Source organism: Neovison vison, chromosome X (assembly GCF_020171115.1).
Source record: "Neovison vison isolate M4711 chromosome X, ASM_NN_V1, whole genome shotgun sequence".
NCBI lineage: Eukaryota > Metazoa > Chordata > Mammalia > Carnivora > Mustelidae > Neogale > Neogale vison.
This window is the reverse complement of record NC_058105.1, coordinates 5765393-5779382: the sequence shown is the minus strand read 5'-3', so window position 1 is coordinate 5779382 and position 13990 is coordinate 5765393. Positions and strand designations below refer to the sequence as shown.

Sequence of the window (13990 nt, the reverse complement as noted above, 5' to 3'; positions counted from 1 at the left end):
AGGCAGCTGTAAGATATGGCTAAAAAGTGAAATAATCGTTTTTAACCCCAGAAAAGGTCATGTTTTCAAAAATTACTATTGTCTAGAACAGAAAAACTTCTGCAAATGGAACAGCAGGGGCTCTGGGGTCCGCTGCTCTTGCTCTGGGGCAATGGCATTCCGATGAGACTAGGTCATAACAAAACAACAAACTCAATGTGCACAAGTCTAAACGGCATTTCAAACCCATTTTTATGCCTGTGAGTACATTAGCGTATGAGGGCTGTCGTTGCCAATGACCACAGCCTGGGGCTTAAACCACAGGAGTGTACTGTCTGGCTGGAAGGCCTACACCAAAGTGTGGGCAGGGCCTGGCTCCCTCTGAAGGCTCTAGGGAAAGACTTGTTCCAGACCTTCTCATCGCTTCTGGTAGACTTCCTTGGCTCGTGGCAGCAAGACTCCAGTCTTCACGTGGTATTCTCCCTGTGTCTGTGTCTCCGTGTCCAAATTTGCCCTCTGCACAAGGACGCCAGTCTTACCGAAGCAGAGGCCCACCCTACTTCAGCATGACCTCACCTGCACTCATCGCCCCTCCAAGGAAGCTAGTTCTAAAAAGGTCACACTCTGAGGTACCGGGAAGGGGGCCGGTCAGGGTTTCAATACATGGAATTTTTTAGGGGGGAGGTTTCAATTCAACCTATAGCAGTGATCATTTTTTTAAAAGAATCACTGGCCCAACAGGTCTAGTTTAGACCTTAAAGGCCTGATACAATGGAAATCCCCTTTTAGCCTTTAAATTGACAAAATACGAACTATTCTGTGGCTTGTAAGTGGAATACTTCCATCAAGATAAAGGGACAGCCTTCTTTTTTTTTCCAATTTATTTATTTTCAGAAAAACAGTATTCATTATTTTTCCACCACACCCAGTGCTCCATGCAAGCCGTGCCCTCTATAATACCCACCACCTGGTACCCCAACCTCCCACCCCCCCGCCACTTCAAACCCCTCAGACTGTTTTTCAGAGAAGGGACAGCCTTCTTGTAAACATTTGAGACTGAGAAATACTACGAAATTTGTGTATGCCGGGAGTTATTGCTAGGATGTCATTTCCGGGTGACTTAGGTATTTACGGACTTATCCTGTACGAAGCACAGAGTTCACCCATCACGAGTGTGCAGTGTGGTAAGACCGCACACATGTCCACAGCTGCGGAGCCATCGTCGCAAACCAGCTGTAGAGCGCTTCCATGGCCCCCAGAGAGTCTCGTGTGCCACCTGAGGTCAAGCCCTGCTCCTGCCCTCAGACCCCGGCAGCCACTGATTTGCTTCTTATCTCTACAGTTCTGCATTTACCACAACCGTCATCTAAATGGAATCACGTAATAGGTGGGCTTTTATGTCTGGCTTCTGTCACTTGGCATCATGTTCTTAAGGTCCATCCACGTCATAGCCTGCATCAGTACTTCCTTCTTTTTACGGTCAAGGCGTATGCTGTTGTGCGGACAGATCATATTCTATTTATTCACTCCCTAGCTGATCAACACTGGTTGTTTCTTGCATTTGGTTACTACGAATGATGTTGCTGCGAACTCTAGCACGCACAGATTTGTAGGGACTTAAGTTGTCATTTCACTTGGGTAAATACTGACGAGTGAAATGGCTGGATCACACAGTAGATGGATGTTTATTTAACTTTTTAGCAAACTGCTAAGCCGTTTTCCAAAGTGGTTGGACCATCCTTCATTGCCACCGTCAGTGTACGCGGGCTCCGTCTTTTCACGCGCTCGTCAGCCATTCACATCCATGATGCCATTTCTGGAGCTCCCCAAGCCCTAACAGCTCTGCAACGGTCATGTATTACAGTCGTTTTCATGGACTCAAGGCAAAGTCGGACTAAGCGAATGATCTGGTAGAGAAAACTTTAAAGACACATACTTTTTGTTATTTTTTTAACTGGATTTACTTATTTAAGTCAGCTCTCTGCACAGTGTGGGGCTTGAACTCATGACCCTGCCATCACCAGTCCCATATCCCACCCACCGAGCCTCTGAAGATCCGCACCTGCATTATTTTGATATAAACAGCAACTGCAGATAAGTGCCCAGAGTAGTGCCGAGAAGGACAGGCGAGGGGCCCTCCGTTATTCATACAGAAGTCACTGCTTTTAACGGACTAGAGCGGCTTTAATTCTTCAAGTGTTTTAAGCATCTCCTCAAAATCCTGTTTACAGATTTAATCTGAGACACTGCTGACGGAAGGGCTGTTGGATGCGACTAAAGGCAGCTTCACCCCAGACACTCCCCTCACCAGGAGAAAGGGAGGCGGCCTCAGCCTGTGATCTTTCAAAATATTAGATGTTTTCCCCAAAAGTATGAGTTCCCACCCCTGCTTCTCGACCGGAAGGCTGCTAGTTATCTCATAAAGTGAAATTAGATTTTCAAAACCATCACTGGCAACTGCTGTGTAACCAGACGGCCTAGCGGCTGACGGGGAGGCAGCGTGTGGCGCTGGCTCGGTGGCCCGAGGCCTGGGTGCGAAACCTCCTTCCGCCGCTTTTGACACGTCACACGCTGCGCCAGTCACAGAGCCGTGGTCCCTTTCTCTCTGAAGCGGGAGGAGGAATGGTGGCCCCAGCACAGCCCGTCTTGGCCCGAAAGAAAGAATCCCCACGAAGTGACGACAAGGAGGGCGGGTTCAGCGAACGCCGGCTGCCGTCTCGCTGCCTTCTCAGAAACACACAGTGACAGGTCACTTCCAAAGGGGAAGGGCTACAGGGCAGGAGTGTTGAAAAGGACAGAAAAAAACCGTACGCTCCAGAAACCAGAGACATTCTACCCTGCTGGGGCTCCAGGGGCGGACTAGAATGGGGCCCGTCTCCTCGCCTGTGAAGCTCGCCCTGTTTCGCACAGAGGCGTGGGCCCACTTCGCCTGAATGAGGTTCGTGGTGGCCACGCCATGTGTCTACCAGCGGCTCTGGGGCTGCGAAACGGTGTGCGAGGCCGAATAGTGGGTCAGCCAAAGATGCCCCGGCCCTGGCCCCCAGAAATCTGTGAATACCGCCTGGCATGGTAACAGAGACTTCGTAGATGTCATCAAGATAATGACTTTGAGACGGAGAGACTATCCTGGATCGTGCGGGAGGGCACTAAATCACATCCCACGTATCGTGGTAAGAAGGAGCTGAGGGAGATTTCCCAGAGAGAAGGCAATGGGACCACAGGAGCAGAGAACGAAGTGACCGGGCCATAGGCAAGGAATGCCAGCGGCCACCCGGAACTCGAAGAGGCAAGGACAGATGCTCCTCCTGGAGCTTCCAGGAGCACAGCCCAAACGAGCCCCCCACTGATTCTGTAAGGTCCGGCTCAAGGCTACCCACATCTCTGCTCCCCCGTCTTCTGGCACGATGGGACTTATGCCTGAGCAACCCTGAGTCAGAGGTCATTAAGGTGCTCGTCTGCCCCCCCCCGTCACAGGTGGCCTCCTCTGAGATCACTGACAGTTTCTTTCATTTCCTTTCTATCTCCCTCTCTTTGGACAAACCTATAAAAATTGACAGGGGCCTTTTATAGCCTTCTCCATGTTCTGTAGGTCCTAACTTCCATTCCACATCTTATAAAGATGGCCTGGACTCCTCATCTCCTCAGAGAAGTCCCCTCGCCCCTTCTGCTTTCAAGCCCCTCAAATCCCAAAGGCCCCTTTCCTTCCACTGCCTTTGCTACGAAGGCTTCTGGCGTGTAACACACCACACGGTGGAGCATTAGCTCTCCTGTTCGTGAGCCTGTCACCTCTTCAACCGCAAGAACCTCCTGGAAGGCAGGAAGTACGTCTCGTACCTTTTTCCATTTATGGGGTCTAGTGCGCTGCTTTGCCTTTAAGAGTGCGATACTTTCTAAAATGCAATGTTTTATTTTAGAATAGTTTTAGATGTATAGAACAGCTACAAAGATACTATAGAAAGTGTGCATATACTCCAGTACATTTGCCACAACCTGTGAACCAATATTAACACGTTATGAAATTATTAATAAACTTACTAACTTATTTTTAATAGAGTCTGTACTTTATCCAGCTCTCCTTAATTTTCACCCAATGTCCTTTCTCTAATCCAGGATCTCATCCAGGATCCACATTGCCTTACCTGTTACAATTCATTGGTTTTGCAATTTATCTTTGAGAATGACAAATTAAGAAAAAAATGAGAGTAAGGCCAAATGAAAATGTGACTCCTATAAAGTCTGAAAGTAAAATTTGACTAGAAAACAATTTATATTAATAATGCACCTATTTAAAGTAGGCTTTCTGTTTGTTTCCACAACAAAAAGGGAGCTTCTAAAGGTGTTAGTTCCCTCAGAGAGCTTCAAGTACTTTTAAAGACCGGAGGGGTGTTGCTGATTTTATCAAGATGAAACACTGAGTATAATCGAAACACAAAGTTCATTCTTTAACGTAAGTCAATTTGAAATTGGTTTCAATTAAAAAAACCCTCTCTCCAGGGCCTTGAGGGTTGTACCCAGCAACAGTTGGATAATAAGTTGGCTGTCTCTAAACAAATCTGCGCGAAGACAGAACTCACTATTGGCAAGATGGAAAGTGACCGCTCCACAGACTATGAAACTGTTCTGGAGTGAGATACTGTGAAATCTTTAACTTAAAGGTAAGCACACTCTGAAGAGGTACGAAACTATCAAATGTAAGAACCCTATACGACAACTATTTCAGCTCTCACTGCTCAATTTTAGAATGGAAGGTACTGAAACAGATCCCTGGTCCACTGAACAATGACTTTCTTATTTAGGTACGGACATCTTTTTTTCAAAAAAAAAATACTTGAAAAAAATATACAAAAAAAAAAAAGATACTTGCCTTGATGTGTTCTAACCAGTGAGTAGACTCCAAACTGGACAGCCAGTGAGATTCTTCCACATTAGGATAGACAATGTCTTTGACTTTTTTTAAAGATTCCCGCATGACATGAATGTTATGGATGTCTAAGAAGAAAAGTTCGGTGTTATGGTATGCGTCATCACTTTCATATCCTCCTCCTGTTGCCTGAGAAACAGCAAAACATACAAATAGTCAGCTGGGTTTTCTAGTTCATCAGAGAACTTACATGAATATTTCAAGTTACTGGTCCCCCAAATCTCCACCTTCCAGCTTGCACGCGGCGATCGACGGGACCTGACTTCCCATCCAACACCAAGCCTCAACGACATCAGTCACACACTGAGCTTGGGGAAAAAAAACAACAACAACAGAAAAACCACCCAGCAGGCTGGCAGTTTGCTGGGGATCTGTATTTGCAAGGAAAAAAAAATCACTTCAACTGTTCCATAATCACTAGCACTTCTGGGTCTGGAAAGGCAAGAGCGGTTGTCAAGGGTCCCTTTCCTTGATGGGTTCCGTGGCGGTCCTCTCACGCAGCGGGAGAGGGCAGGCGCGGCGCTGACTCGAACAGCCCTCAGCTCAGCCCCACTTGCTCCGAGACCGAGGGGAGGCACTCAGCCTCTTGGAGCCTCGGAGACTGGGCAGGCTGAACAGGTTTAAAAGGAGTCACACTCCACCACAGCTGACCCCAGCTGCCATTCAGTGAGCCCCCGTACCCCGCTTACGGCCACGCCGCCAGAGAGAGAGTACTATCCCCATTTTGTCACTGAGGAGAGATGCTATTTAACTATCCCCAAAGTCACACGGTAATCAGTAGGACTCCACGTGTCTGAGTTCAAGGCCCACACCTCTTCTAGTGCGCCGTGACCATCTGTCCGCCCCGCGGACACCAGGGACAGACAGAGCGCCGCACCGCTTCCAGCACGGCGGAGATACCCATTCTCCATATAAAGCAAAAGAAACGGAATGGGAGGAAGCTGGCTACACTCTGCTTCACGTTTTAAAATGCCATGGAACATGTGGCCTCTGGCCCTTTAAGGAAAAGTTAAATAATTCAGAGACTTGCCAAGAAAGCAAAGTTCTCCAAGATGAAATGGAAGGGGGAGGCATTGGACAAATGTGCCGTTGCTACACCTTGCCTCTTTTCTTTTTATTTACAACAATACAAAGAATATATAACTTGTAACTCAGAACAGAAGGGCCAATGCATCCCATGTTTTGTGTTGTTTTTTTTTTTAATTTTCCCAGGGTTAGTCACACAAGTTTCCTATGCAATGAAAGGAAGGTAACCACTTGAATTTCAAACCTAAAGTCCTCTGTACAAGCCAAAGGTGTTGGTCTTCCTGGTCTCTAGGTAAGAAAATAGGTTTTATTTAGAAATGCGTGTTTAAAGCTTATGACAAACAGCATCAGTATAAGTGGAAAACACGCATTCAGGGGCGCCTGGGTGGCTCAGCGGGTTAAGCCGCTGCCTTCGGCTCAGGTCATGATCTCAGGGTCCTGGGATCGAGTCCCGCATCGGGCTCTCTGCTCAGCGGGGAGCCTGCTTCCTCCTCTCTCTCCCTCTGCCTGCCTCTCTGCCTACTTGTGATCTCTCTCTGTCAGGTAGGTAAATAAAATCTTAAAAAAAAAAAAAAAAGAAAACACACATTCAACCTTGTTGTTTTTTAAAAAGTTATTAGCTAATGAATACCTAGACAGATGAGCCCTATTTTCCTCTCCTACCCACGCGTCAGGGCACGTAACACCTTGAGGCTCTGGTCAGAGGCCCACAGAGGTGCTCCTACCCGCCCAGCAGTCACTCCCAGAAACTGCAGGCGCCTGGCCTGGAAGCAGGGAGCGAGCCCGAGTTTTGCCAGAGCTGCGAGCCACTAATGCAATGGTAAGTCACCCTCCCCTGGATGACCTGCTTCTCTACCCTGATGGTTTTTAAAGAGTTAGAGCGATTTTCAAGAGATTCTCAACGCTGGAGGTTCTTTCGTAAATAACTGAAGATAACATGCAGACAGATAAAAGGCAAAATGTACTGATCGCTCCTTGCCGAAGCGAAGGACGTTACTGCCGCTCTACTTTAATTCACCACGGTCAGCTGCTGCAAAACTGAAGCAGCCTGGTGCAGGCGCTTGTCAATGCCTGGGTTTTGCTTACTTTATAATGGTGTAATGTTGCTTATTACGTGGGGGGGGGGTGTAAATTTCTAAACATCCACAAGGGAGGAACAATCAGGCCCAAAGAGAGCAGAAGTCAGAAGGGTAAAAATCCATTAGCCAAGCATAGATTGAGTTTCCAAAGTTCAAATTCTCCATCTCTGGCTAGTTTTGAAGTCTTTTCAGTTTCCTTCTCTTCAACAAAAAGGAACAACCCTGATTATCGAGTACGGCGACACAGAGGTTCAAGGGCCTGTTGCTATGGATATAGATGACTAGGGGAGAGACACAGCCGAGGGAGGAGGGAACGAGAGCTTGGTTTTTAAAGAACGCCACAGAGATCTTTAAAGCCTGGGTTTTTTCCCTTCATTTTTTCCTTCCCTTCATTCCTAAGAGCACTAGTAACACAGGCACATTTCCCGAGTGTTTAAGAGGCATTCAAGAATTCTGCTGCTGTGAAGCTGGGCGGGGTAGGGGGCTAGATTCTACTATCACAATAAGCTTTAAAGTTAATCACTTTATATATTTTCATATTTTAAAATAATCTTTCTAGGGGCACCTGGGTGGCTCAGTGGGTTAAGCCGCTGCCTTCGGCTCAGGTCATGATCTCAGGGTCCTGGGATCGAGCCCCGCATCGGGCTCTCTGCTCAGCAGGGAGCCTGCTTCCCCCTCTCTCTCTGCCTGCCTCTCTGCCTACTTGGGATCTCTCTCTCTGTGTGTCAAATAAATAAATAAAATCTTAAAAAAAAATCTTTCCAAATACCTCATTACAATTTCACATCATATTTATTTCAGCCTAAATGTGTACATAGAAATACTGCTTTTTATACACATATTCAACTCTGAATTATATAGAAGGGATGGGTCAGAAACATCTAACATTACAAAGAATGCAAGATATTCATCTTTAGACTCAATTTCCTAAATGTTTTAATTCTACTTCCCAATTTACTTTGATTGCTTTACCTACAATTTCAAAATCATTTCCACTACTGAAACAAAAATCAACTGCAATTAACGCAGAGCTGGGCCAAGGGTACACAGGGAGCGGAGGGAACTCGGCAGACGTGAGTGGGTAAGATGCATGATCCACGTGCAAGTAACAGTGAGCAGAGCCGCTCACACACCCTTCCATTTAGGAAGCTGCTGCATCTCTCCAAGCTGCGTGATGACTAGTTTAGCTTTCAGGTTCTTGTCTTGTGCTATGAATCATTGAAGATGCCGGAAAAGTGACGCATCTAGCATGTCACTGAATAGACTCACCTTGTTGGCCACTGCATTTACATTGGGTCTTGCATCATAGATTGTGAGTTTAGAAATTTGTCTGTTAGTCTCCCTGATAACATCGAGATACTTCTCATCATCTTTATTCCGTTTACCACTCATACCAACGAGGGGCTGACTGCAACGCACGATGACGGTCTTGTTTTCTGGATGAATCCATGACAGCACCTATGGTGGGTTCAGAAATATTAAGCTATCAAGAAAACAGCAAATCTCAAAACTATTAGAAATATAAAAAAATAAAGCACTAACCATCATGATGCTGTGAGTCCGATTTGGCCAAAACAGAAACTTGTTTACCTGTGATTTCACAGTGTGTGCCTAGCAACACACATTTAATGAGGACTATTCAGAGACAACTAGAATAACCAATTTCTTTAACCAGTCTTCTTAATTAGCACATCTCACAGAGATAAAATGCTTACCTGAAAAAGAGTTCTATCACTTCAAGGGAATAAAAAGCTTCTGACACTACTTCAGTTCTGTAGCCTGCCCTGGATTTCTCTCTCTGACAGAAACAAGGAAATCACCCTGGTACAATATGTTTATATAATACCAACTCACTTCTACAGGTCATCTACCCAACAGTCTCAATTCTAGGAAAAGAAAAAAAAAAAGCTTTCAGGATGACCGCAGAGCTGCCAGAGTTCCCACAATGAAGCTTAGGGAGCCGCACTTTGCACACAAGCCTAGCACAGGGGCTACCTGGTTTCGAGGCTCGCGGTGCAGGAGAAACAACACCTGTAGAAGGGAGCTAACAAGTAATACAGTAAGAGCTATAGAACTGTCCACTTTAAGTGGGTGAATTGTTTGGTAGGTGAATTAGATCTCAAAGCTGTTAAAGAAACGAAAAGGGAGCCACAGTGTGGACTCGGGGCGAGGCACATCTCTGCCGTCGCTGTAACCTGGGCACAGAGCTCACAGCCTCTGCCGTTCCCCTCTCCTGCTTCATCAGATGTGGGGGTGAACGTGACTCTGTGGCCCTGCTGGGGGGATGAGGGAAGAAAACATGTAACGTACGTTCGAGGGGCAGGCCAGGTGGCCTGTGAAGTCAGATACAGAAAACTGTGAAAAGCAGACACAAGAACCAAAGAACTCAGTTACTACAAGGCCAAACACGCTGTCATCTCCGAAGTCACCCCCTCCACGAAGGCATGACAGTGACAACAGGCTACTGAGAAAAGATCATACCACAGCGTGAAGGAGTCTTTGTGCCATGCCAGAGACCAGTAAAAACAGCACTGTGGCCCCTGAGAGTCCAAAGGCTCAGAACTGGGAAGCCCCCGGATAGGCACTGGCTCCCCGGGACCTCCATTTTCTTTTTTTTTTGGGGGGGGGACCTCCATTTTCTAACCGGCAACGTGGAGGTGACACTGGCCCAGCTTGCCTCCTATGGCCCCTGCTTTGAGACAGATAAGAGACAGGAGATCCTTTTAGGCAAGTATGAATGTATTTTAATTTTTCAGGTTTACTGAGATATAAGTGATCTACAACCCTGTGTAAGTTTAAGCTGTGGTGCAAGACCACTTTTTTTTAAATTTCATAAACACCCGCAGCAACTTTTAAATTTAAATCAGGTCCGAGGCAAGAAACTGCCCTGTGCCATCACCAGTGGCCTCCCTCCCTCCGCCCCTCTTCTCCCCGCCTGGGAATTTAAGGCTGCAGTCACCACGCCATTAACAAACAATACTTTTGTAAGCTGTTTTGCTTCTTTCTTTTCTTTTCTTTTCTTTTGGGATCTCCACAACCTTTTTAAAAAGGATGCTTGCTGTTTGGCTCAGAGGTATAAAGAATGGTCACTTCACAGCACCAACTACCGTGACTGTTTTCAAAGTATAGGGTACTGTCTTAGGCTGTTCTGATTGAGGTTAGGATCTAGAAGCCAAAGATAATTAAGGATGTGCACACATATTGCACGACCAAAAAGGTGTTGATCGCAGCACTGTGGATAATAATAAAAGATTAAAGGGAACCCAGATGTCTCACAACAGAAAATGGATAGAATACATTACGGCACACCTACACCCTGGCATACAGAATAATTTCTTTTTTTCTTCAAATAAAAATATGTTTCCATGGAAGGAAGTTTGGAAGGACGTAGAGCAAAATGTTAACTGTGGTTCTCACTAGGTGGCAGACTCCTTTTTGCTTATCGGCATTTTGTAAAATGTCTAAAATAATTATGTTACTTATATGTCAAGGACTTCTGTAACTTTAAGACAAACCTGTTTGAGAACACAGGAATGCATATGAGAGCAGATGTATGCATTCATGGAAACACTGATTCATACAGATCACTTTGTCATTCAATAATATCTTATAATCGTTCTTGTCCTATTTATACACACAATAACAAGAGTGCTTTTTCATCAACTCTTTTTGTGTTTTTATATGGGCTTTTAAAAAAGAACTGAATATCAAATATTAATGATTTCACATTAAAAGCAAATACATTTTCTGGTGTACAGTCGAAAGTCAGGTGGTCAGAAGGTGTATCAGAAAGAGGATATCATCTATTATTAAATATTCTTAAGCATGGTAATCTATAAAGATATAGACACGATGGAGAGCTTAGCCTTCATTTGATTAGGAAAAATACAGGTAGATTCGTGGCTGTTATGAAGAAAGAAGGATCAATAAAATGGCTAAATAAGTAAAAAGCTCCACAGTAGACTCTCGCTCACTCAGGGTAGCAGAGACTAGTAGGTCCAGATGGTAGCTGAGCACAGCAGACCGGGCCCAGTTGTTTCATCTCTTCTCCTGCCCTAAATCCCAGGAAATTCTCTCTCTTGCTCTCTCTCTCTCTCTCACACACACACAAACACACACACGTCTGCGCACGCACACACACGCTTGACATGGTACATGTTCAACTGAATGAAGGCAAAACAAAATCCATCCACACTACCCTAGCTTAGTTCTCCTGTGGGTGAGACGGCGGGCACAGAAAAGTATGTCACAACGGAGCAGAAGAGGAGTAAATAAACTTGTAACTCTAGCCTCGTTGGCACAGTACTCTAGCAAAACGAGCTAAAGAACATATGTTCAAGTACAATATGGATCATTAACATATGAACAGACACTCATAATCAGAGGAGCGAGTGCATTTTAAAAGTTGTGATTCCTATTATGTTGACATTCTACAGAAGTTTCACATGAATGTCCTTTTAAGGACAAAAAATGTCTAGACTTGGAGTTAAAGGCAAGGTGACATTAAATCTTCATTTCTTCAATCCTTGTTTTTCCAAAATCTGTTATTTAGAAAACCAAAACAAAACAATGTACTTATTATGACATGTCCTAAAAATTAAGAGGGGAAAAAATTCTCTAAATTTTTAGTCAATAAAATTTATGCACACAAAGTAGACAGTATGACTCATACATAAATATTTAAGAGCCAAGGAGAACTTTGTGAACTAGGTCCAATGATACCGTAAGTATACTGTCTGGAATAATCTGCACTTGGCTCCAGTTTACTAACTGCATTCAGAGACCTTGCAAATGTGATGAGGACAAGCTAGACCTACTAAAGCTGCCATGTGCTGTATGTCATTTCCAGTATGATTGAGCCGACGCTCACGGAAAGCCCATCACACGTCACGTACAGTATTACAAAGGTGAAAACCAGAAACCCTCCTCTTTCCCTCTTTCCTTCCAGCTAGCACTTGGTTGACTTATGCATTACTTAGACCCTCTCTCAAATAAGAATTAGTTTGCCCTCATTCTCTGACCTTGATTGTGAGCCCTGGAAGACGGGTGCTGTCTTAGTTCTTTTCCCAGCAGGCGTAGTACTTTGCACTCAGAAGGCACACTGTGGCCTGCAATTCCAAGAGTGTTTCTCTGACCTGACTATTTTTATGGGCTAAAAGGCAATCTCTGAGGAAAACATTAACTGTAGTACTCACTGGAATCCGATTTCTGGATCTAAAAGTTGCAACTCTCCTGAGATCGTCATCTGAGGCACGATATGGAACCACCAAGAGAGCAGGGTAAGTGTCACAGAGTTCATAGCACTTATTGATAAAAGTTATTCTCCAGTGGTGATTGGGCAAGCCCTGTAGGAAAAAAGGAAGTCTAAGTCAGTACTCCATGACTTTGTACCTGGATTTGGCCTTGGGTCTCCTTTCTTCTTTCTAGCAGAATCTGCACATGCTTCTTTGACCACAGGGTAGTGACCGTCTACCGATTTATACTAAAGGGAGCCAAATCCATAATTCAGACAACATAAGAACACAAGACAAAACACTGGTGGTTCCCATAATTCTAGAATATCATTGGTGAATACAGATTCTCTTGAATTTGAGATCTTCCTTTATTTCATGTCAAGCTATCTCTTACTACTTGTACAATAAAGATAAACCCAAGTTCATCCCCCACCTGTATACCCCACCCCCACCCCAAAGAAATGTGCATCATGTAATTTCAACCTGTGTCTAACTGAGGATAGAAAAGAGATTGGGCAACTCCCTCTCCCTACTCAAAACAGAGTGAATGCTTCAGTCTGCTCCAAAGTAGAAAGAAGCTAAGTTTATGAAGAAAGTCACAGAGGGGAAATAGAGGAAAACCCCTCTGGGGAGGCTCATTTCGCCACCTCCTAAAAGTTTTTTCAATCAAGTGGTTTGGGATTGGTGATCGCCCTATAGGGCTGTGTGAGAAATACAGTCATCTGCATTCTAAGCACACTGCTAATGCGACAGGGAGACAAGGAGTACACCTCCCGTCCTGTCATCCACCCACAAAACCGTATCTAGTATGGACAAGATCCAGAGGTGGTGGAATATTCTCTCCCCATACTCACAAATACACAAATACACAAACAAAGGTGAGCTATGTGGGTGCTTGCTTTGGGGACAGACATTGTACCTTTTCCTTAGGTCTGGTCCTATAGACCACGGACCAAACAGGTGAGTCTGATGCTGAGTCCAATTAGAGAGTTATAAGTCCCATGAGAAAGTTATAGGAAGAAAAGATGAAATATAATGGCAGTCTAAAACAAGATACCTTTCAACAGTTCATACATGCATGCAATCTTAAACAGGAACTGTCTTGTATCAAGCTAGGAACACTGATCTAAAAAATAAGTCTTAATATGTCAGTAACACTCCAAAACTAAGTTACAGATATTTAAATACATGATGCTACAGAGGTCTCCAAAACATGCAAAATGTTTTAATGGTCTTTCTTCTGCCTCAATAACTGACCCAGAACAGAGGTCATTAAAAAATAAGAGGTATAGATAGCCTTCGGAAACTCAACGCTCTAAAACTGACTTCCGGAAGCATAGGACATACTACCTCATACATGGGATTTAAACTCCTGCACCCACATTCCTGAGCATCGAATCTGCTTACAAATATGCACACCACTGGTCAAGACTAAAAAAAAAAAAAAAAAAAAAAAGAGAGAGAGAGAGAGAGAGAGAGAGAAGAGAAAATCAACACAGGTCCTTGGTAGTGGAGGTGGTGGCCAGAAGGTTCTTCTCAAGTCTAGGGTTCTAAGATTTTACTTTACCTTCACTGCCTTTTCACATAAGGCAATCAGGCTTGATCTGATTCTCAAAGCTCACCCGACAAAAGTTCCCAATTATTTTAAGAGCTGTGTAGGATGAGAACTATGAAAAACTCCATCACATAACTCCAAGCTAGCCTACAGATTTGGTTAAATCAGAGGTCAAATTGTGGCTTTTGGACCTAAA

The 13990-nt window shown here is 44.6% G+C and overlaps 1 protein-coding gene across 5 annotated transcripts in view; it reads right to left on the bottom strand.

Moving 5' to 3' along the window:
* Positions 1-13990, bottom strand: part of MTM1 (myotubularin 1) — a 90805-nt gene that overhangs the window by 13865 nt on the left and 62950 nt on the right. For all 5 annotated transcript variants that reach the window (XM_044234634.1, XM_044234635.1, XM_044234636.1 and 2 more), the window contains 3 exons: positions 12201-12350; positions 8275-8463; positions 4844-5029 (listed from right to left, as the gene is read on the bottom strand). In XM_044234634.1, the coding sequence (XP_044090569.1) occupies positions 4844-5029; positions 8275-8463; positions 12201-12350 (525 nt within the window). The remainder of the gene's footprint in view (positions 1-4843; positions 5030-8274; positions 8464-12200; positions 12351-13990) is intronic.